Source organism: Miniopterus schreibersii, assembly GCF_964146895.1.
Source record: "Miniopterus schreibersii genome assembly, chromosome: 13".
Taxonomy (NCBI): Eukaryota; Metazoa; Chordata; class Mammalia; order Chiroptera; family Miniopteridae; genus Miniopterus; species Miniopterus schreibersii.
The window spans coordinates 50,954,438-50,974,837 of record NC_138113.1 but is presented as its reverse complement, the minus strand read 5'-3'; the positions used below and the strand labels follow the sequence as shown (position 1 = coordinate 50,974,837).

The 20,400-nt window shown below is 50.7% G+C and overlaps 1 protein-coding gene across 2 annotated transcripts in view; it reads left to right on the top strand.

Moving 5' to 3' along the window:
* FBLN7 (fibulin 7) overlaps window positions 1-10,824 on the top strand; it is a 37,975-nt gene extending 27,151 nt beyond the window's left edge. For both annotated transcript variants that reach the window (XM_081156815.1, XM_081156816.1), the window contains exons 6-9: window positions 2,158-2,301; window positions 3,120-3,257; window positions 4,926-5,064; window positions 6,383-10,824. In XM_081156815.1, the coding sequence (XP_081012941.1) occupies window positions 2,158-2,301; window positions 3,120-3,257; window positions 4,926-5,064; window positions 6,383-6,755 (794 nt within the window). In that variant the 3' untranslated portion in view covers window positions 6,756-10,824. The remainder of the gene's footprint in view (window positions 1-2,157; window positions 2,302-3,119; window positions 3,258-4,925; window positions 5,065-6,382) is intronic.
* Window positions 10,825-20,400: the final 9,576 nt, after the last annotated feature.

Sequence of the window (20,400 nt, the reverse complement as noted above, 5' to 3'; positions counted from 1 at the left end):
GATTGGGGTTGGGCCGGAGATGTTTCCTTGCTGCCACCTTCACTTGTCAGTTTTTCCTCTGCAGACCAACATAGTGACTTTTCCTTTCCCATCACACCTGCAAAATCTGTAGTTAATGCTAGAGGCCAAGCGTCTTTAGAGCTGGGTGACTGTTCATCTGACTGGTGGTGAGGTTGTCCACATGGAATCCCAGCACATCTCCAGCCAGAAGGTCTGGAAGACACACAGTGGCTGTTGTGTAAATGGCAAAAAACCCCAATACAGAATCTATAGGAGTCGATGGGGTCCCCACACTGTGATGCAACCGACATGTTGTATATAAAAAGATCAGATCTTAAAGATGTCCTGTCCCTTTGCTCAAAAAGCCTGGCATGTCCTCTGATTTCTGTGTGGCATCTCACTGTGGGGAAGAGGAATGAGTGGTTAGCATAGTATCTGGAGAGTAGGAGCTTTGTCAATACTCAATGTCCTTCCACTGCACCCAGCCCAAGGTCATGGTTTGTTTTGTTTTTGTTAATCGTCACCTGAGGATATTCTTTCCATTGCTTTTCAGAGAGTGGAAAGGAGGGAGGGAGGAGGAGAGAGAGAGAAAAAAAAAAAATGGGGCGGGATCAACCTGCAACCCAGGTACATGCCCTTGACCAGAAATTGAACCCGAGACCCTTCAGTGTGCAGACTGACGCTCTAACCACTGAGCCACACCGGCCAAGGCCCAAGGTCACTTTTAAGTGTTGCCCCAGAGATTTGCTGCTTTGTGTGTCTTCATTCTATTCAGCCTGCTGGGAGTTTTCTCAGGATGAGGCCCCTCCAGCTCCTGTCCCCAAGGGGTGCTCTCTGTGCTAACGGAGGAGGGAGGCAGGCCTTTCTTGACGCCCCACTGCCTCTTCCACTTACAAACAGGATGGAAAAAGAAATGGGCCCCCTTTCAACCTAAATGTGCTGGTCCTAGAGACTGATGGCTTCTGCTGTCAGGACCTTCATGCAATTGTTTCACAGTCCAGGGGCACTTTATATTTAAAGCATCCCATGACAGGCCCCCCCCCAACCATTGCTCCCCCAGGAAGGGAAAGAGGGAGTAATAAGCAGACCAAAGCCAGCTCCTGTCCTCAGGGCGCCCATGGACCGGCTAGCAGACACCTGAGGAGCTTGCTTGCCTTTGTCTTTTCAGCTCTGTGGGGGGAGCCTCTCTCCTGATACTTTTTCTTAAATCCATTCACCTTTTTTTTCTATCATGGTAAAACACAAATAACATAAAATTTATCATTTTATCCATTTTAAGTGTACGGTTCAGTGGCACTAAGTACATTCACGTTGTTGGGCAACCATCATCTCCAGAGCTTTTTTCACAGTGCAAACCTGAAACTCTGTGCCCAGCCCCCTCCCCTGGCAACCCTGCTGCTTCTGTCTCTGAATCTGACTCCTCTAAGGACCATTAAGTGGAACCCCACAGTGTGTGTCCTCTTGTGCGGGGCCCCTTACTTTTACCCCCATTCCTCTACAATCTCCCTTGAGTGAGAGCTCGAAATTCTTTGAAAACTTCCCCAAACTAACTTTTTTTCTGGTTAGAAAATGGATTTCTTTCTCTTTTCGCACCCAAAGATATTTTTTCCATTGCTTTTGCAGATAGAGTGGATTGAGAGAGAGAGAGAGAGAGAGAAACATCCATGTGAGAGAGACACATCTGTTGGTTGCCTCGCCAAGGGACATGCCACTGATGGGAATCAAACCCAAGACCCTTCAGCCCGCGGGCCGGCGCTCTAACCACTGAGCCAACCGGCTAGGGCTCTAAAATGGGGTTTCTGTTCTTGGTTAAAAACGAATAAACAAAAAGCTTAGAGCTTTTAGAAAAGAAAAAGAACCCTCCAAAAGGGGTGTCTTGAACTGCTGTTTGGGCCGGTAGCGCCAGGTGTGGGCTAAGCCTTTCCGAACAAAGCCGGGGCCTCTCGCCTCCCCGCGGCCCCGCCGTCGGTGCAGCGCGCGCCAGCTCGCGCCGAGTTGGTGCCGAAGCCGGGCGCCTCCGGGGTCTTGGCGAGTCTCCGTCCGTCCCCCTGCGCCTGCAGAGCGAGCGCTCTGGGCTCCCCTCCGGCTCCCCAGCCCCTCCCGACGTGGGGCGGCCGGGGGGAGGGGGGGCGGCCCTCACGCGCGCTCTCCCCGCAGCCGCAGAGGGGCCCGAGCTCCTGGTGGGCGACCCCGCCTCCCGCCGCGAGCCCAGCTGCGAGGTGGAGGAGGGGACCCGGTACTGTCGCTGCGAGTACGGCTTCTGGCTGAACCGCGCGGCCGGCGGCGACGGCGTCTGCCTGGGTAGGTAGGCGGGTGGGCCGGGAGGGAACACGAAGTGGGTGGACGCAGCGGGGCTCCCACGTGCCAGGGGAGGGCACAGGAGGGAAGGGGCACCCACCAATGCTTTCCCACCTATGGGTGCACCCAGCCCGCTCCCAGGACACAGAGGAGGAGCCCGGTCTCCGAGATCCTACCCACTGCGGTTTTAGGTCGGTTTTGACCTAGTGGCTGCTAAGACGGAGCTAACACATAGATGTTGCTGGAGGGGAAGGTGTTGAAAAAGGAGCCAGCGGGTCCCAGGCTCGCCCCCAGTCTCAGGACCTGGCGGGGCTTCCACCCAAGCCCTGCACACTAGGCTGAAAGAGCCTGGAGCCCCTTGTCCCTGCATCCTGGCTGGTGGACATGCTGAGCTGGGCGGGTGCCTGGGGCTCATCCCTGCCCCCTCTGGGCTCCGCTTTACAGACAAGACCACTTCTAGCAACTATCTTGACCAACAAAGCTCCTGAAAACAACTCAGGCCAGTGGTTCAGACCTGAGAATTGGTCAGTTGGTGTCAACAGCCTCCTTTTACTGCAGCAGAAACAAAACCCTCTTACTCCATTCCCAACGAGAGGGCCACGAAACAGGCCAGGAATCTGGGGCTGCAGCCCAGCCTGGCTCTCTGGGCTGCCCACGAGCCTTGGAAGCCGCCTGGTTACTCCATTAACTCCTCCCTTATGCTCCCTGGGCCCTTGGCTCAGGAGGATGGCAGTGCACCTGCCCCTCTTCCCATGCTCTGCTGGGGACAGGGCTCACTGCATGGCTCCCGGAGGAGTCATACCAGGCACTTCTGTCCCCAGATGTGAACGAGTGTGAGCTCTACAAGAGGAGGGGGTACTCCCGCCTTTGCATGCACATCTGTGTGAACACACCAGGCTCCTACCACTGTACCTGCCCCAGTGGGTACCGGATGCTGCCCAACAAGAGGACCTGTGAGGGTGAGTGGACCTGCACCAGAAGTGGGTGCTGCGGGGCTAAAGTGGGCTCTTCTCATCTGGTCACTGCTGTTCCTGTGACCTGCCAGGACTTCAGAATGGGGGTGCAGTGGGTATTAGGGGAGTCAAAGTCTCAGATATATTCAATCTTTAAAAAACCACCAACAGAAGGACCTCTCATCAGGGTGTATTGGCACTGACATAAATAGGAAAGCAAATTGCTTAACCATCCTGTCAAATAGTCTCTTCTGTTTGCAAGGTCAGGTCATGTTCTCCCACTCAGCAATGCCTTTAGCCAGGGTTGGACCCAAAAGAAGAGCAGCCAGTTGGTTCCCCTGTCCTGCAATCTGGAGGAAACATGAGGCCCCTGGCAATAATGTGCCTTTTCCAAGGCTGGTGCACGCTTGTGTCTGCATCTGAAAGGGAAGCACCTTACAGTCACTCTGCCCTAGTGTGATCATTCCAAATCTCAGTCCTGGAACCCTGATGCTATAGCAGGTCCCTAGGTTGTGGAGAATTTCGTCTGCTACCCAGGCCTGCCTCACATTAGAGAAGGGACAGACCTGTGACCCCCAGTTGTTACTCGTGGAGATAGGACACAGAAGAGAGCCCAACTAGCCCTAGACTATGGCTCTGAGCTGCTGCGGGGATGGAGGAGGAGAGAAGGCAGAGGGCTCCACAGGCTATGGGAACAAGTGGATGCAGCTCCCCAGTGACATCCTATTGAGGCTCCACTGCAGGACTCAGAGAAATAGGTAACCTGGGATTGGAGTAGGAGAAGGTATCCAAATAGCTATCATCCATCCATCCATCCATCCACCCATCATTCCATCTCTCTCATCCATCCACTCATCCATCCATCCCTCTCATCCATCTTTCTCATCCATCCATCCCTCCATCCCGCCCATCCATCCATCCATCCATCCATCCATCCATCTTTCCTATCCATTCGTCTATCATCTATCTATCTATCTATCTATCTATCATCTATCCATCCATCCATCCATCCATCCATCCATCCATCCATCTTTCCCATCCATCCCTCAGTCCCTCCCTCCCTCCCTCCCTCCCTCCCTCCCTCCCTCCCTCCCTCCCTCCCTCCCTCCCTCCCTCCCTCTCATCCATCCATCCTTCATCTTTCCCATCCATCCATCCATCCATCCATCCATCCATCCATCCATCCTTCCATCCACCCATTCATCTCTTTCATCCATCCATCTATCCATCCATCCCTCATCCATTTCCATTCATCTGTCCATCCTGCAGTGTTTGTGCAGGGTTGGGAAGAAACACAGACTTCAGCGGGAAACTCATTTGTGAAGGGAGCAGAGAACCCATACAAAGGAGAGTGAGGCCACCTACGTTGGGCGTGGGGTGAGGCTGAGTAAGAAGCTTTCCGTGATTTGATCATAAAGGGCGTGATAACCGTGAAGGGCACCTTGGCCGAGGAGGAGGCAGGTCTGAGAGAAACATTGTGGCAGGAACACTCCTTTGTGCTGCCCAACCCCTCTGTAAGCTGGAGGGGGGACAGGGAGCTTCGGAGGAGAGTTCCCACTCTAAGAAATAGCATGAGTGTTTGGACAGCTTCCCATGTGTGGGACACCACATTCCAGTGACCCTGCCAGTGATGGAGGGGACACTGGGGATCCTCACTGGGTGCCCGTATTTCAGATATTGATGAGTGTGTGCGTCCCCAGCACCACTGTACGGGGAAAACCATGTGCGTCAACATTGGTGGAGCCTTCCAGTGTATCGACCCCAAGTGCCCTGAGGACAAGAACAATGTGACCTATGTGATGACGTCTCCCCTGTGAGTATCCCAGGTGGCTGGGCTGGATTTTCCAAAGGTTCTTGGGAGAAGGTGCAGTTATGTCTGAGGAAAGATGAAAGGCAGGGAGCTGGGAGTCTGGGTTCTCTGCGCTCCTGTTTCCCTTCAGTGGTGGCGGTACATGCATCACGGCCTGTGCAGCCAGGACCCAGTTTGCCCCAACAGGAGTAATCTGCCAGTGCTGCTTGCTGACACAGAAGATGCCAGCACTTAGCCACCGGTGCTGCAGGTCAGGGAGGGAGACCGCCGGTGGTGTGGCCAGGAGACAGGCATACATCACACTGATCTGGGAGAGGATCACCTTCCCGTGTTCGCACAGCACATCCTGCACCCCTTGCCAGCGCTATATCACCCGGCTTTTCCACTGGTACTGGAAGGTTTGGCTTCTAGGTTTGGCTCCTGCATAGCACTGAACAGAGCTTTTTCTTTTCAAAAGGTGGGAGACAGGCCTTTAGGGGAGAATAGCCGCAACTGTAACAAAGGACGTAAGAGTTTAGCACTGTCTTTAGAATGAACCGCCTTCCCCAGCTTAGATACCTGAAGTGCTCTGGGGGCTACAGCAGAGTGGAAGCAGCGAGGGAGCCCTGAGAGTGGCAGCTGTCAGTGAGAGAGAAGAGCTTAGGAGCCACTCAGTGAAGGGACAGGGGGGCCTACATGTCATAGCCCTGGGGACATCCCTAATTTTCAGCCAGATGTGCTATTCAACTTGCATTAATTACCATGATGATGTGACTCACCAAATTAGCTTACCTGCATCTGTGTTTATGTAGGAAATGTCACCCCTTCCTCATGACCCCAAAGGGTTAAGGCAGACAGGGCTTCCTGCTCAGGAATGAATAACCCTGGGGTTTGGGAAGGTCAGCAGTGGGGAGCGCCATATTTCAGGATGTTGCCAGCTACCTGCTGGGGTCCCGCCGTTAGGTGGAGGTCTCAGCGTGTGCAGAGGGTGCCTGGTTTGACTACAGCACCACCATTGCTATTTAATCTCTCCTGGCTTTATTTTTCTGTAAAAGCTATAGTAATAGCATACATGCACACGCACACGCATGCATGCACACACACACAGGAACACACACATACACACACAAGTGGGATTAGGAGGGTGCCTATTCCTTGGCCACCTTGACACCAGCCACACTCACTTGCTTGTAGCTCCCGGCACCTGTGGTGAGGGACCAGTGGCTGGGAAAGGTCACTCCTGTGGCCTCTGCAAGAGGGCAGGCAGGGGACAAGCCAGGTCAGGGCAGCCCTTCTGCACCTTCCCAAGGCTTACTGCCTACATCTTGCCTCTCTAATCCAGTCGGTGTGAGCGAAATCCCTGCCCCATGGACAGCAAACCCTGCCTCCGCCTGCCCAAGACTGTCTCTTTTCACTACCTGTCTGTGCTTTCCAACCTGGCAACGCCGGTGGTGCTCTTCCGCATGACCATGCCCCCGCTGCCCGGCCAGCGGAAACCCAAGGGCCTGCGGTTTGGCATCGTGGGAGGGAACAGCCGCGAGCACTTTGTGATGCAGCGCTCAGACCTCCGGACAGGGGAGCTGATCCTCCTGAAGACCCTGAAGGGGCCGCTGACAGTGGAGTTGGACCTCGCCATGTCGGAATACCTGGGCCGCTCCTACCAGATCAGCCACGTGTCCAAGCTCACCATCTTTGTGTCCCAATACGACTTCTAAGAGTGCATGAGCACGGGGTGGAGATCTGGGCTCACGTGTCTTCCAAGGCTCAGCTGTGGGCACTGACTGCGAGACGCCTCCCCTCCCTGCCCGCCTGCTCACCTGCCCATTCAGCCAGGGGTCCAGGGCACCGCTGCACCCTGGCCCACAGCGTTGCGCGGAAGGGCGGCCACGAAACCCAAACTGCTGCCATCACTTTTGTTTTCTGCTTTAAGGTTGTTCCCGTCGATTATGCACTAATTTTCTGAAATCTCTTTTCCAGGGGAATGGGTAGCTTTTGAAAATGCTGTGCAAATGGCACTATGGGTTTGAGCTAGCCGGGGAGGGAAGGCTTACAATGTGGATCAGTCCTGTATTATTAGTCATGTTGAGGGTCAGACCGGGCCCTGTGTGCGTGGCACGGGGTGGGCCCTTGGCCACGACCCAGAGTTCTGCTGTTGTCTGTGTCCCCTCGGTGACATGCCTGCCAGCCTTCTCACAGAGAGGGGTGCAGGCCTGGGAGCCCCACATGATTCTTCTAGACCAAGGGACCAACATTGAAGAGTAGATTCTGCCTGAATTAATTCCTTTTGAGAAATCATATCTCAAAACATAACCTGGTATTCTGAGTAAATAAAGCCTCTTGTTTCTCCCTGCCCACCTGGCCTGTCCCTGAACATGAGCTGGCCCCGTGCCTTGTAGGAGGGGACACCTAGCTCACTTCCTGTCTAGGCGCAGCCACTAAGATGAATGACTAAGAGAGAACACATAGGTGAATGTGGGATTGCTCCCGCAGTGGAAATCCGGCCTGGCCCAATAGGAGATTCATAAGGCAACACCAGGCTGTGAGGAGTTTAAGATGCTCCAAGCCTTCTACTTCTGATGGAAGAGCCAGGAGGAGATGCCCTCCAGTGACCAGCTAAGGCTGGGGGTGTGGCGGGGTGGGGTGGGAAGTTGGCTGAGCTGTGAGGTTTCAGTATCCAAATAGATGTTAATCTAGGTGAGATTTCATCACAGATGCGTTATTTTAAAACTCTGTATTTGCTTGGTATGAGATGGAGCCAGAGGACGTGTGTTGCCAGGTTAGTGGCCAAGCCCACATCAGGATGTTTCTGGGACACTATCCTTGTCTTAATTTGCCAGACAAGAGTAAGACACAGTCAAGAGTTGCCTTTGATATTTTTCATCTCCTCCCATGAGCTCAGCTGCCATCTCTCTCCAACGACAGAACCAGGGCCTGTAAATCTGCCTTTCTGGGCTGTTACATGACTATTGAAACTGTTGTCCACAGCCTTGTGTTTCCAAGTGGTGCTGTGAAGGATCAGAAGCCTGCAGGCCACCCTGTCCCCTATGCGGACGTCAGGTGGGAGAGTCCAAAGGCCTGGCCACGCTACAGTGGTGTGCTCTTCCTCCTTGCTGAGGGCTTGGGTGGCTCCCAGGGACAAGCCTGTCACCTCCCAGGTGAGGCATGTAGATGCTCTTCAGAACAGGCGCCCACCTCCACTGGTGCATCACGATGACTTGGATGCCACAGGCCCAGCCTAAAGCAGTGGTTTGCATCCTTAGATCTGCCGTCACAGTGCCGCATGAATGCCGGGCTGCTTGCGCCCCTCCTGTGGAGTACGCCTGGGCCTTCTCCGTGGGTGATACCTTATGTTCTCTTTTCTCTCTCACCTCACTTTCCCCGTGGAAACCAACCCTCTTTTGTCCTTTCACAATCTGTGCCAGGTCAGAGCAGCTAATAGTTAGAGGTATTAATTTGCACCCCTTTCCAAGAGACATAGTTTCCTAGTATTCGGCAGTGGGTTTTTTTTTAACTTTTGATCACGCACAGTTGCAAACACACACAAAAGCAGAGAGGAGTGCAATGAGCCCATGTCCAAATCACCAGCCTCGGTGAGTAACACATAGCAAGTCTTGTTCCATCTCTATTCTCACCCCACATGATGATTCTGGAGCAGATCCTAGACGTCAGTCACATTATTTCATCTGTAAATATTTTAGCATTTCTCCTTAAACTATAAGTACTCTTTAAAAAGCACAACCTCAATACCAGTGATATCTAAAAAATTAGCAATAATTCTTTAATACCTTCAAATATTTCTGAGTGGCTCATGACTTTGTTTGAATTGGATCCATGATTTGTAATTTGTTGATAGGCCTCTTTAGTCTCTTTTAATCTGTACAGTGGTTCTCACATCTGAACAGTTTGGAGAAACTGGAGGCTTGTTAGAAGACAGAGTACTGGGTCATTTGTCCTGTAGAATTTCCCACAGTCTGGGTTTTCCTGAGTGCATCTCTATTATGTCTTTTTCCATGTTCCTCTGTCCTCTCTGCTTTTTACACATCAATCTTTATATCTAGAGATTTAATCCAGGTCCAGTTAGGTTTTGCTTTGCAAGACTGCTTTCTTGGTGGTAACAGGAGCTTCCAGTGGGAGCAATAGAGTCTCTTGTTGACTCTTTTCTAATGTTAGCAACCACTGATGTTTGTTGATAGACCATGACTCCTTTAGGCGTCGCAAATAATATTCTAGTGCTGTTGTTTCTTTTTTGTTTATTGGCTGGTGTACTTTGTCAAGAGAAACCTGCTTTCATCAATTATTTGGCTGTCCTGGGGTTTGGTCTATATAGGAAAGGCAGGAAAATTCCTCGACTCTTCTTAGCTTGCAAGGTGGCTGCGGTGAGAATTGTTTTCTTGCCGAGTACATGATGAACTCGTGGTTTAAACAGCTGAGGTATGTTTCAGGGCATTGCAGTTACTGTTCCTGCTGTTGCTCAGACTGTGGTCCCTCTGGCCCTTGGGAACTGCTTCAAGTTGGCTGATTCCTGTTGACACGACCCGGGTGGTCTTTGATAGTTTCATAGTTATCTTGTCTATCTGTTTCAAGCTCATCTTGTGTATTCTGAGTCCCAGCCCTGAAGTCATGCATTACCCCAGGGATCCTGGTTCCTTTCAGTGGGCAATGATAATTAGAGATCAAAATCTGGGTGCTAAGGGTGCTCAATGGTAGTGGTGTGATCAGAACGACAATGCCAAAATTATCACAAAAAATAATTACTGAAAACAGTTAATTAAAGTTTTCTTTTGCAATTCTGTTTCTTGGTTTTAGTGGACAGAACTAGGACATGTGTACTCTTTGTTGTTGTTTTTTAAAGAGAAAAACACTACATGAGTTTATATTGGTATTTCCAGTTCAACTCAGGAGTACAGGGTTTTTATGTAACTTCATTGACCTTACACCTACTCTTCTTTCTCTCATTTGAAAAACTTCCTCAAAAATCACCAAAATAATTACATATTGTCTTTTCTTTGAACACTTTATTGAATTTACTGGGGTGACAATGGTTAATATGAACATACAGGTTTCAGGTGTGGGTTTCTATGTTACAACATCTGTATATTGCTCTGTGTGCCCACCACCCAAAGTCATATCTTCTCCCGTCACCATATAGTAAGACCTACACATTACACATTATCTTAAATCCTCAGAATGACAATGCCAAAATTATCACAAAAAATAATTACTGGAAACAGTTAAAGTTTTCTTTTGCAATTCTGTTGTCCTTAGGGTTTATGCCTAGGGATGTACAGTCAAATTACTGTTTTAAAATAACCTGGAATGGGTCCTCTCTCTGCGGTTATACCCCAAACTTGAATTAGGGTTACGGTCATTCACTTGGTTTTCCTTAAAAATTTTTAGAAACTGCTTTTTTATTTTAATGTTTTATAATTAGGTAAACTATTTACATGGTTCCAAATTCAAATCCACAATATGAACTGCCTGAGAAGTCTGTATTTTATATTCTCTCCATCCTATTACCTTTTTCTGCCATAGATAATATTTTTTTCCATTTTACCCTTCCATTTAAAACAATATATGCAGGTGGTAAATGATATCATGCTATTTTACACTTTCCTTGATCTTTCTTTTTTCTTAACAATATATTGGACACCACTCCATAAAACCAGACAGAACATTCTCCTGTAAAGTGCTCCATTGTAAGGACATACCAGTGTTTATCCAACCAGCCACCCTTGATTGACATTTGGGTTGTTTCCAGTCCTTTCATATTAAAAATATTGCAGCAATATGCATTTGTCTTTTCGTATTTTTGCCTTTGTAACTCTGTTCCCTCCATAAGGATTCTACTCCTTTCTCTTCCCAACAACAATGCATGAGAGTCATGTTCCTGAATCAGAGAAGGCCCAGGAGCATCCCTGGTTCTCACATCAGCACATCACCCCCCCCTGGAAGGACAGAGAGGCCTGAGTGGAGGGCTGTCCCCCAGCAAACCCACCTGCTCATACTGGACTCATGAGTGGCAGTCAACAGCCACTAGGAAGAGATGAGACAAGCCAACTGGATCACTGGCTCCTCAATGTTGGAAAATTAGCTAGGTTTTCAGATAACTTTTAAAAATCATCTTATTTTCTTTTTCTTTTTAACTAATTTTTTAAAAATATGTTTTTATTTACTTTAGAGAGAGAGGAAGGGAGAAGGAGAGAGAGAGAAACATCAATGTGAGAGAAAAACATCGATTGGCTGCCTCCTGCATGCCCCCTGTTGGCGAGCGAGCCTACAACCCAGGCATGTGCCCTGACCAGAAATTGGACCAGCAACCTTTTGGTGCATGGGATTATACTCAAGCAACTGAGCCACACCAGCCAGGGCAAAAAAAAATAATAATTAAAAAAAAATTCTTCTTTTCAAAGTGTAGCACCTCCAAAACTAACAAACAAAAAGAAAAATAAATTTAAAACAAAATATCACTGAAGAATCGCAGTAAACTTGATGGGTTTGTGGGGCTCTGAGCAAGTGCCTGGAAGAGACATGAAGTCAGACTCAGGGGTCACGTTCCACCAGCCACCTGCCTCAGCCCTTACCAAGCACCCACTGCAGAGGTGGAAGGTAGGCTTTTGTGACTTTTACCTTGTACATTTGAGAATCTGTAGGTTTTTATAAGCAGCATAAAAACTGAATGTCTCCTGTATTCCAGGTGCTGTTCAGTTGCTTAGGATATAATGGATGACCAGATTGACAGGAACCCTGACCTCACGGCGCTTACATTTCAGCAAGTGAGAAGATAATGCACATGTAAACAAGAAAAGTATGTGATTTCACGGAGGCACGAATGCTGTGAAAACGAGGATGGTCAGTACATGGGGAATGTGCGCAGCTCGACCACCCCTGTAGCCAGATGTTGCAAACACTGTCATCGTGTGTGGTGACAGTTAGCTCCCGGCTCCTGGTGTTTGGATTGTGGCTCAGAATTTGGAGTGTGTGAATGCAGCAGTGATAGGAGGAGGCCTGAGAAATCCACACTGGGTTCATGTGCACAGAGCAAAGGCAGCTTCATGAAGACGACGACGATGCTGACTTGGAAAGAGAGGGAAAGGGAGCCTTGGGGGACCTGCAGCGACAGAGCCTCATTTTTTGTTTTGGTTATTACTGTTGTTATAAAATGTCCCCAAACTTACAGTCTTAAAACAGTTATTTTATCATGCTCATGGATTCTATGGGTCAGGAACTCAGAGTACAGGGAGATAGTTCACATTTGCTCCACAGTGTCTGCACCCCCTCAGCTGGGAGCACTCCTGGCCAGGGGCCGGGTTACTCGCATGTTGGCCTGGTCGGGGAAACTCGCACACAGGACAAGCAGACAGCTTTCCTTGGGCTCTCCACGTAGATTAGCTTCTTCAGAGCATGTTGGCCTCAGAAGGGTGGGACTTCTGACATGGTGGCCCACAGTTCCTAGTGTGAGTGCCCAGAAAACAAGGTAGAAGCTGCACGGCCTTATGACCACCTTGGAAGTCACAGAGTCACCTGTGATATACTCTGTTGGTCAAAGTTGTATCAAACACCATTGAGTAAAAGGAAGTGGACATGGACCAGTGAGTCCTCCCTAAGTTGGGTTGAGTTGAACGGAAGTTTCAAAGGGTTTTAGGGACATGTTTTAAACTGCCACTCCTGGTCTTCTGTGTGGGGACCAGTGTCCCATGACACCCGGCTTCCTGTGGTTTACCAGAAGCTCCATGTCCTTTCCTCCTTGCTCAAGCTCTTGGGTGTGTTCTGTTCAGGCAGACAATCCCTGCCATGGACAGGGTTTGTACTCGAGTTGGGAGATGAGATCTCACCTGTACCTCACGGGGTAACTTTACAACAGTAAAAACAGTCAAAGCCCAATGAGCTGGAAGCTCGCCAGGGTCTGAGGTCAGGGGAAGGAGACCACTGGCAGGGTCAGGACCAGTTCATGAAGAAGCTGGCTCTTAAATGATTCTGATTAGAGGAAGTCTCATGGGACATTCAGGCCACATTCATGCGCCCTTGCTCTCACAAGGAGGATTTCCAACAAATCCCAGCATTGGCAAAGCCATGGAAGTGTCAGCTGACTTGCAGACCGGAGAGTATGACTTGTGGAAATTGGGTCTGAGCTGACAGTTTTCTGAATCTGACCACCTTTAAATGAAAAATGAAATTGTTGCAACCTAGTTCCTTATTTCCAGGAAGCTCTCTATTAAATTTTTTTGTTATCCTCACTGAGGATGTTTTTCCCATTGCTTTTCAGAGAGAGTGGAAGGGAGGAAGGGGGAGAGAGAGAAACATTGATGTGAGAGAGAGACATTGACTGGTTGCCTCTCACACCCACCCGGACTGGGGGTGGGATGCAAATCTGGACCCTTTGGTGCTCGGGCTGGTGCTGTAACCACTGAGCACACCAGCCAGGGCTCTCCAGGAAGCTCTTTTGATATACTTTTGAGGAGAAACAGGCTCTACGGCATGCATACCTGGCTTCCTTAGGCAGGAGTCACAGCAGCCGAGCAGTGGTCCTTGCACGACAGCCGGCCTTCCTTTCACAGTCATTGAGTGGTCAGACATGTTTCTGTAAAGATCTCTGCTTCTTTTTTTCTTTTTTAAAATATGTCTTTATTGATTTCAGAGAGAGGAAGGGAGAGGGAGAGAGAGAGATAGAAACATCAGTGATGAATGAGTCATTGATCAGCTGCCTCCTGCACACCCCCTGATGGGGATCAAGCCCGAAACTGGGGCCTGTGCTCTGATGGGGAATCGAACCGTGATCTCCTGGATCATAGGTTGATGCTCAACCACTGAGCCAAGCCAGCCGGGCAAGATCTCTGCTTCTTAAATCCATCTGTCCTCCCCACCCAGCCATCAGGTTCCATCACAGGAAGAGCACGTTCCTTACCTTGCCCGAGTCCTGCAGGTGCCTGTCTTCACTCCTGCCTTCAGCCAGCAGGGAGTGCCCGATGGGGCTGGGGGCTGGGCCCTGAGAGCAGGCATCTCTCTCACTCCAGTGCTGGAGCCTGCCCAGGGGACAGATATGTCTCTGCAGAGCATTCCCCATTTCCCTGAAGGCAGCCGGACCTTAGAGTGCAGCCCCAACCCCCAGAGCCCGAGTGATCTGGCCCCAGCCCACCTTGTGGCCCACACTGAGGACGCTGCCACAATCACCAGCCTCCTTTCTGCCCCTTGACTCCACCAAGCTCATTCCCACCTTGCTCAGCTCTTCACTTGGGGTGGTTCAAAGGTCCCCTTCTCAGGGCATCCCAGCCACCCTTGTCAATGCTGCTCTTCTCTCTGCAGTCGCCCCTGATCCCCTTGCCCTGTTTCGTTTTCTTTAAAAACACTTCTCACTATCTGGAATGAATGTATTTCTTTACCTAGTGTCTTCTGTCTCCCCAAATCACAGACGCTGTTGGTTCCCCATCCAGGATCCATTTCCCCTTCCTGCGTTCCAGGAAAGAAGCCTGTTTTGCTCAGAACCCCCCCCCCCCTTCTTGTTTGGGCTGAACTGTGTCCCACCCTAAATTCCTATATTGAAGTCCTGACCCCCAGGACCTCAGAATGTGGCTGTACTTGGGGATGGGATGGGTCCTTTAGAGACGTGGAGTTAAAGTGAGGTCATCAGGGTGGGCCTATCTCCAACACGAGCCGTGTCTTTATAAAGAGAGGTGAGGACAGACACACAGACGGAGGCCACGGGAAGGCACAGGAAGGAGGCGACAGCGGTCTGCAAGCCAAAGGGAGAGGCCGCAGGAGAAACCAATCCTGCCGGCTCCTTGATCTCAGGCTTCTGGCGTCCAGATTGTGAGGAGATAAAGGTTTGTTGTTTCTGCCACCCAGCCTTTCGTACTGTTATGGCAGCCCCAGCAAACTAACACGCTCCTCACTCCAGCCTGTGTCTCAGGGGAAGGCGACCACCCACCCTCACACCCCAGGCTCCACCATGAATCATCCTGGGCCAGTGAGCGTCCAAGACCAGCCTAGGGCTGCCACATGGCATTCTCCAGGGGGGTGGCGACATGTCCAAGTGTCCAGGGACCATCCCAGGCAGAAGTAATATGCTGGATGCCTTTTTTTTTTTTTTGACAATGAGAGAATCTGGTCTGTGTAAAGGAAACATCTCCTGGTGAAAGGCAGAGCCCAGGGAAAGGGGCCTGGAACCTTCCGCCTCTGGGCCTCTTGTTACAGGTGGTGATGTGGTTCTGGTGTAATCGGGTCTCAGGAGGAGACTTGTTGGTAGCCCAGCGCACCCTCGTCTCACCAGCTAGAGCCCAGGTCTGCGGGTGCGGGCATCTCGGCCACACGCTGGCTGGTGCCGCAGCGACTGAAGGCCCTAAGTTCATGAGGACCAACGTGAATGCCATAGGAGGGGCTGCCTGTTGCTGCCACCGACTTGGCTCTGCTTTAGTGTGTACAGAGCAGGGCCCAGGCGGCTGGGGAAGGGAACACTGAAAAGGCCAGTGTGAAGAAACAGGAGCGAGGGCCACCTAAATAGCAAATTCGCCATAGAAACCATGGACAAAGTGACCAACTGGCCACGAAACAAAGCAGATGGTGTTCGAAGGACATATTGGTGAATTTGGCCAAATCTTCCCCGTTCTCTGCCCACTCTGGACCTGCGGTAGGTCACTGCTTTTTATTTTTTTGTTAAACCTCGATTAACTCGATATTTTTTCCATTGATTTTTAGAGAGAGTGAGAGGGAGGGAGGGGAAGAGGGAGAGAGAGTCAGTGTGAGAGAGACATCAATTGGTTGCCTCCTGACCTGGGCAGGTATTGAGCCCACAACCCAGGTATGTGCCCTTGACTGGGACTCGAACTTGCAACCCTCCGGTGCGTGGGTGACACTCTAACCACTGAGAAACACCGGCCAGGCCTAGGCTGGCACTTCTGCCCCCAGTGGGCCGAGTCCTGGCTAAGAAGGGGTGTGTGTCTCCCAGGGCCAAGCACAGTGAGTCCTCACTAGTGTCCTGCGTTCTGCAACTTTAAGAAACCAGTTTTACCACAGGCTAATGATACAAGCGAGTTAAGCCCCATGGCATCGATGGCATCTCATCAACATCACAACTAAATGACATTACGCAGGACCTGCTGTACCACTGAGTTGCGACATCGGAGTCCCCAGCATTCTCTCCCCCTCCAGCAGGGCAACTGGCCTCACTCAGGTGAGTGGCTCTGTCAGCTCAGGTACCCAAGGGATACCATGAGCTGCTGACCACGTTGTGAGCAGAGTGAGCAAAAAGCCATCCTTCGTTGTTTTAAGCCATGGAAACTTCAGGATTGTTTGTTACTCCAGCATAACTACCCTGAGCGATTCAGGGCAGAAAGAGAAAAAAATGAGAGACCTCATCACTGACAGTGAAATCACGCTGTGGACTGAGGAGTGGAATGAACTCGGCTCCCTACGCCAGCTTTACAGAAAACAAACAAGAAAACCAGGCAGGAGAGAACGATACGTTTCAAGGTCGGGGCAGGCTTCCCAGTGGCATGGAGGAGTTTTAGGTCCTAAGCAAACCCAGCTCTGTCCTAACCTCTTGCCTTGGGAGCAGAATAGGCCCTGTATTGTTGGCTGAACTGTCCTCCAAAAAGATCTGTTCAAGTCCTCACACCTGGTACCTGTGAACGTGACCTTGCTTGGAAATAGGTTTTTGCAGATGCAATTAGTTAGGTTATAATAAGGTCTTACTATGTTAGGGTGGGCCTTAATCCAACGACTGGTATCCAAGTAGGAAAAGAAAGCAGAGTCAGACACACATACAGGCAGGAGACAAGGCAGAGACGGGATTATGCTGTCCCAGCCAGGAAATGCCAAGGATGCCAGGAATCACCAGAAGCTGGAAGCGGCAGGAGGGACCCTCCCTGGAGGACCTTCCCTGGGGCCTTCAGAGGGAGGGCAGCCCTGCCACACCTTGATCTCAGACTTCGGCCTCCAGCCTGTGAGAGGACATCTGTTGTTTTTAGGCTCCCTGTTTGCGGTACTGTTACGGCAGCCCCGGGAAACCAATGTACCTTGTTCCCCAGTCTCCCTTCCAGAACATTTGCCGAGGGTCAGCCACCGTTGCCCAGTACATGTCTCTTCCACAGCCCACGCCCTAGCCCACCGTCCTCTGTCATGCCCGGCATCACTGTATCAGGGCGACTGCTGCTCCGTTAGTCAGAGGCCACCTCGCAATGGGTGTGGGGTCCCTGGGGACACCCAGGAGGCTGGTTTTCAAACACGGAGGCCGTTTTTCTTCTTTGAAAGAGAAGTTGGCTAATTTTATAAGGAGTGACATAATTCTACTTATTTCAGCAGTAAAATCTGGAACAAAGGGTCAGTCAGCATGTTTCATAAAGAGAGTCATCGCCCGGCTGGGCGTGGCTCAGCGGTTGAGCGTCGACCTAGGGTCTGGGCGATTGGGGTTCGATTCCCGGTCAGGGCACATGCCCGGGTTGCGGGCTCGATCAATGACTCTCTCATCATTGATGTTTCTCTCTCTCCCTCTCCTTTCCTCTCTCTGAAATCAATAAATATATATTTAAAAAACAAAACAAAAAGAGATGCATTGACTCTGGGATAAGGAAGGATTTTCCTGGAGGACTGGGGACAAATGACAGCCACTCTCCCCTCAGGTTCTGCAGGGTCCAGGTTCCCTGCTGTCCTCCTCTCACCCTCTCTATACAACTTTTCAGGGGTGCCTCTGAAAAGGACTCACACACCTATAAACCGCATCCTTCAGAGCACTGGCGTCACAAATGGCTAAACATAAACCTCTGACACCTGCTCACTCAGAAAGACAAGACTAATCACTCTGCCAGTAACTCCCTAGTTGACACAAGCTGACCCACTCCTGCTAAGGCCATCCCACGACTGCCCCTAGTCTGGAAAGCTCCAGAATTCTTTCCCTAAGGCCCTCCTGCTGAGATGTCCCCGTGCCCTGAAATGCCATAGCTCTCCTGCTGCAGCAAGTGATAAACCTGACTCTGTTGACTGTAGGTGGGGCCCAGGTGGTCGCTGACAGATGGGCCTCAACTCCCAGCTCAAGCAACCAGTGGTCTCCACCACGGTCCCTGGATCCGCTGCTGTGTGGTGGGCAACTGTGAGGTGTGTACTAGGTAGCTGGTGACTGGGACTAGATAAGAGCCCCACATTTGGAAATGAGAAAGGAAGTGGCCTTGCTCAGAACTGTGCAAAGACTTGGAGGGCACCTCACACATGCACGCGAATGTCACAGAGGGAGGCTTGCGTGCACCTGGCTGTGCGTAGGGCATCCAGGGCTGCCTACTCAGGTTCTCGCTCTCAATTCTCTCCTCTCCTCTCCTTTGCCTCCGCCCCTGTCTGGGGAATTCATGGATTACTTGAGTAGAAAGACACAGCATTTCCCACCTGTGTTTCCTGGTTAGGCCTCTACCACTGCAAGGCTTAAACATCAAAAAAATCCTTTTCATTCTTTCACCTAGAGGCCCCTTTTTCATCTGGTTGGGGGAAATAGCAGTCCCCCTTTAATGTTTAATATTTGATGGATGTAATAACTATCAAGTGAGGGCCTTGCCTGTGCCCGACCCTCGCAGGGACACAGTCTCGAACAGGACAGAACGCCCTTGTGCTGCTTCCAGACCATCGGGGGGGTGGGGAGAGCCGTTTGAGACAAGGGTGTAGGGCTGCTGAGCCCAGAAGAGGGGAGGGAGAGCGTCCTTGCCTGATGTTCACAACAGCTGCCCGACAGCAGAGGACTTGTGGGTGAGGCCTCAGAGGAAGAGGGAGACCAGCATGAGACTGGGCTGCGGGTGACTGCTGTGCTGAACCCCCGCTTCCCAATTCTGTGGCTTAGCCTGCAGGGTTCTGCTAACAGCCCCAGCTGATCCATGGGTGGGCCCAGGAGGCCCTTTCCTGGTGCTGCATGCAGTCCCCCCACAGCCTCCTTATGGTGACAGTGTTCTTGCTGAGATGTCACCGGGCACCTGCAGTGTCTTCCTGGCCGAGTACCTCCCAGGTCTCCCCATTCCTCATAGGTTCCCCTTCCCTGTCTTTTGGCCCCCCTGATGGAGGGTCCTGCACATCCCACTTAAAAAGTCAAGGTCATTTTTTTCCGTTCCTCTTCCTGATACAAATCTAGCTGTAGGATGCATCCCAAGGAACACAGGGCCTGCAGAACTGCTGGCAGCCCGAGCGGCAGGGCCGGGGAGGAGGGCCCCGGCTGCATCACCTCCCCGGCTCGTGAGAACACAGGACCCTTCACGGCAGCACAAGGGCCGGCATTCAGCCCGACAAGCAGGAATTCACTGGGACCAGGTTTTCCTTCTTCATGGACTGAAATGGCTGTTTTATGTGCATCTGGCTGAAATAAGGGGCGCTTCTGTTGATTCCAGGTTTACCTAACTGAGTTCAGCTGCAGGGGGAAGTTTAAGTTGGCTCACAGTCTGCAGGCACATGGAAAGCTGAAAGGAGCTGGTGTGTCAGCAGACGTGGGGCTGAATCACAAATTTGTTCAGGAAGTCCAAGATTAAAGTCCAGTTTATATTATTATGTAACAGATATTCCCCCCAAGCAACATATCCAGGCAAATAAATTTGAAATATTTTTTAGTGCAGTTGGGATACAAAACTCATTTATTTAAGCCTTATGTGAATGATAAATACAGCCACTTCTGAGGAACCCCTTAAGAAGGTAGTTTTAAAATTTGGAGCCAAGTGGACATCCCAAATACTCTGGAATGAGGAGCATCTTGCCAGGAGGATGAGCTCCTGGACAGCCAGGCAGGAAAGGGGGGCTGTGAAAGAAAAGGACCCAAAGATGGCACGCGTCAGTCTCCCTACCGGTCACAAACAAATGTTTCTGAAGTGTAGATATAAATTGTAAAAAAGGAGGTATTGTGATGTCAAACAATACTTAGAGTGAGCCAGGTTTCCACTCTGGAACGTCAACTTAGGATCTCTGAAAACCCACTTCACAGGTCATGGGAGAACTCTGGCAAGACAGTCTAAAGCCATTTTTCAGAACCCTGGAAATTAAGTTCAAATGGATGAATTCAAAGAGAATTTACTCAAGAAAAACAGCTGAGTCTTAGCAAATGCCTGGTGGCCATGACTTGCCCCATCTCGCTTTCCTCCCTAGCCCACAACTATAGTAACTTTAAGAACCAGTACCCTGGGGTCACCGGTAAGTGGAACACATTTGAAGCTCCTCAAAAGCCCCCAAACGGTGATTTTTTTAATAAATCCTCACCTGAGGATAATTTTTCCTTTTTTTTTTTTTTTTTTGAGAGAGTAGAAGGGAGGGAAGGTGAGGGAGAGAAACATTGATGTGAGAGAGGCACATCGATTGGTTGCCTCCCACAGGCACCCCGATGAGGGCTGGGGATAGATCCTACAACCCAGGTAC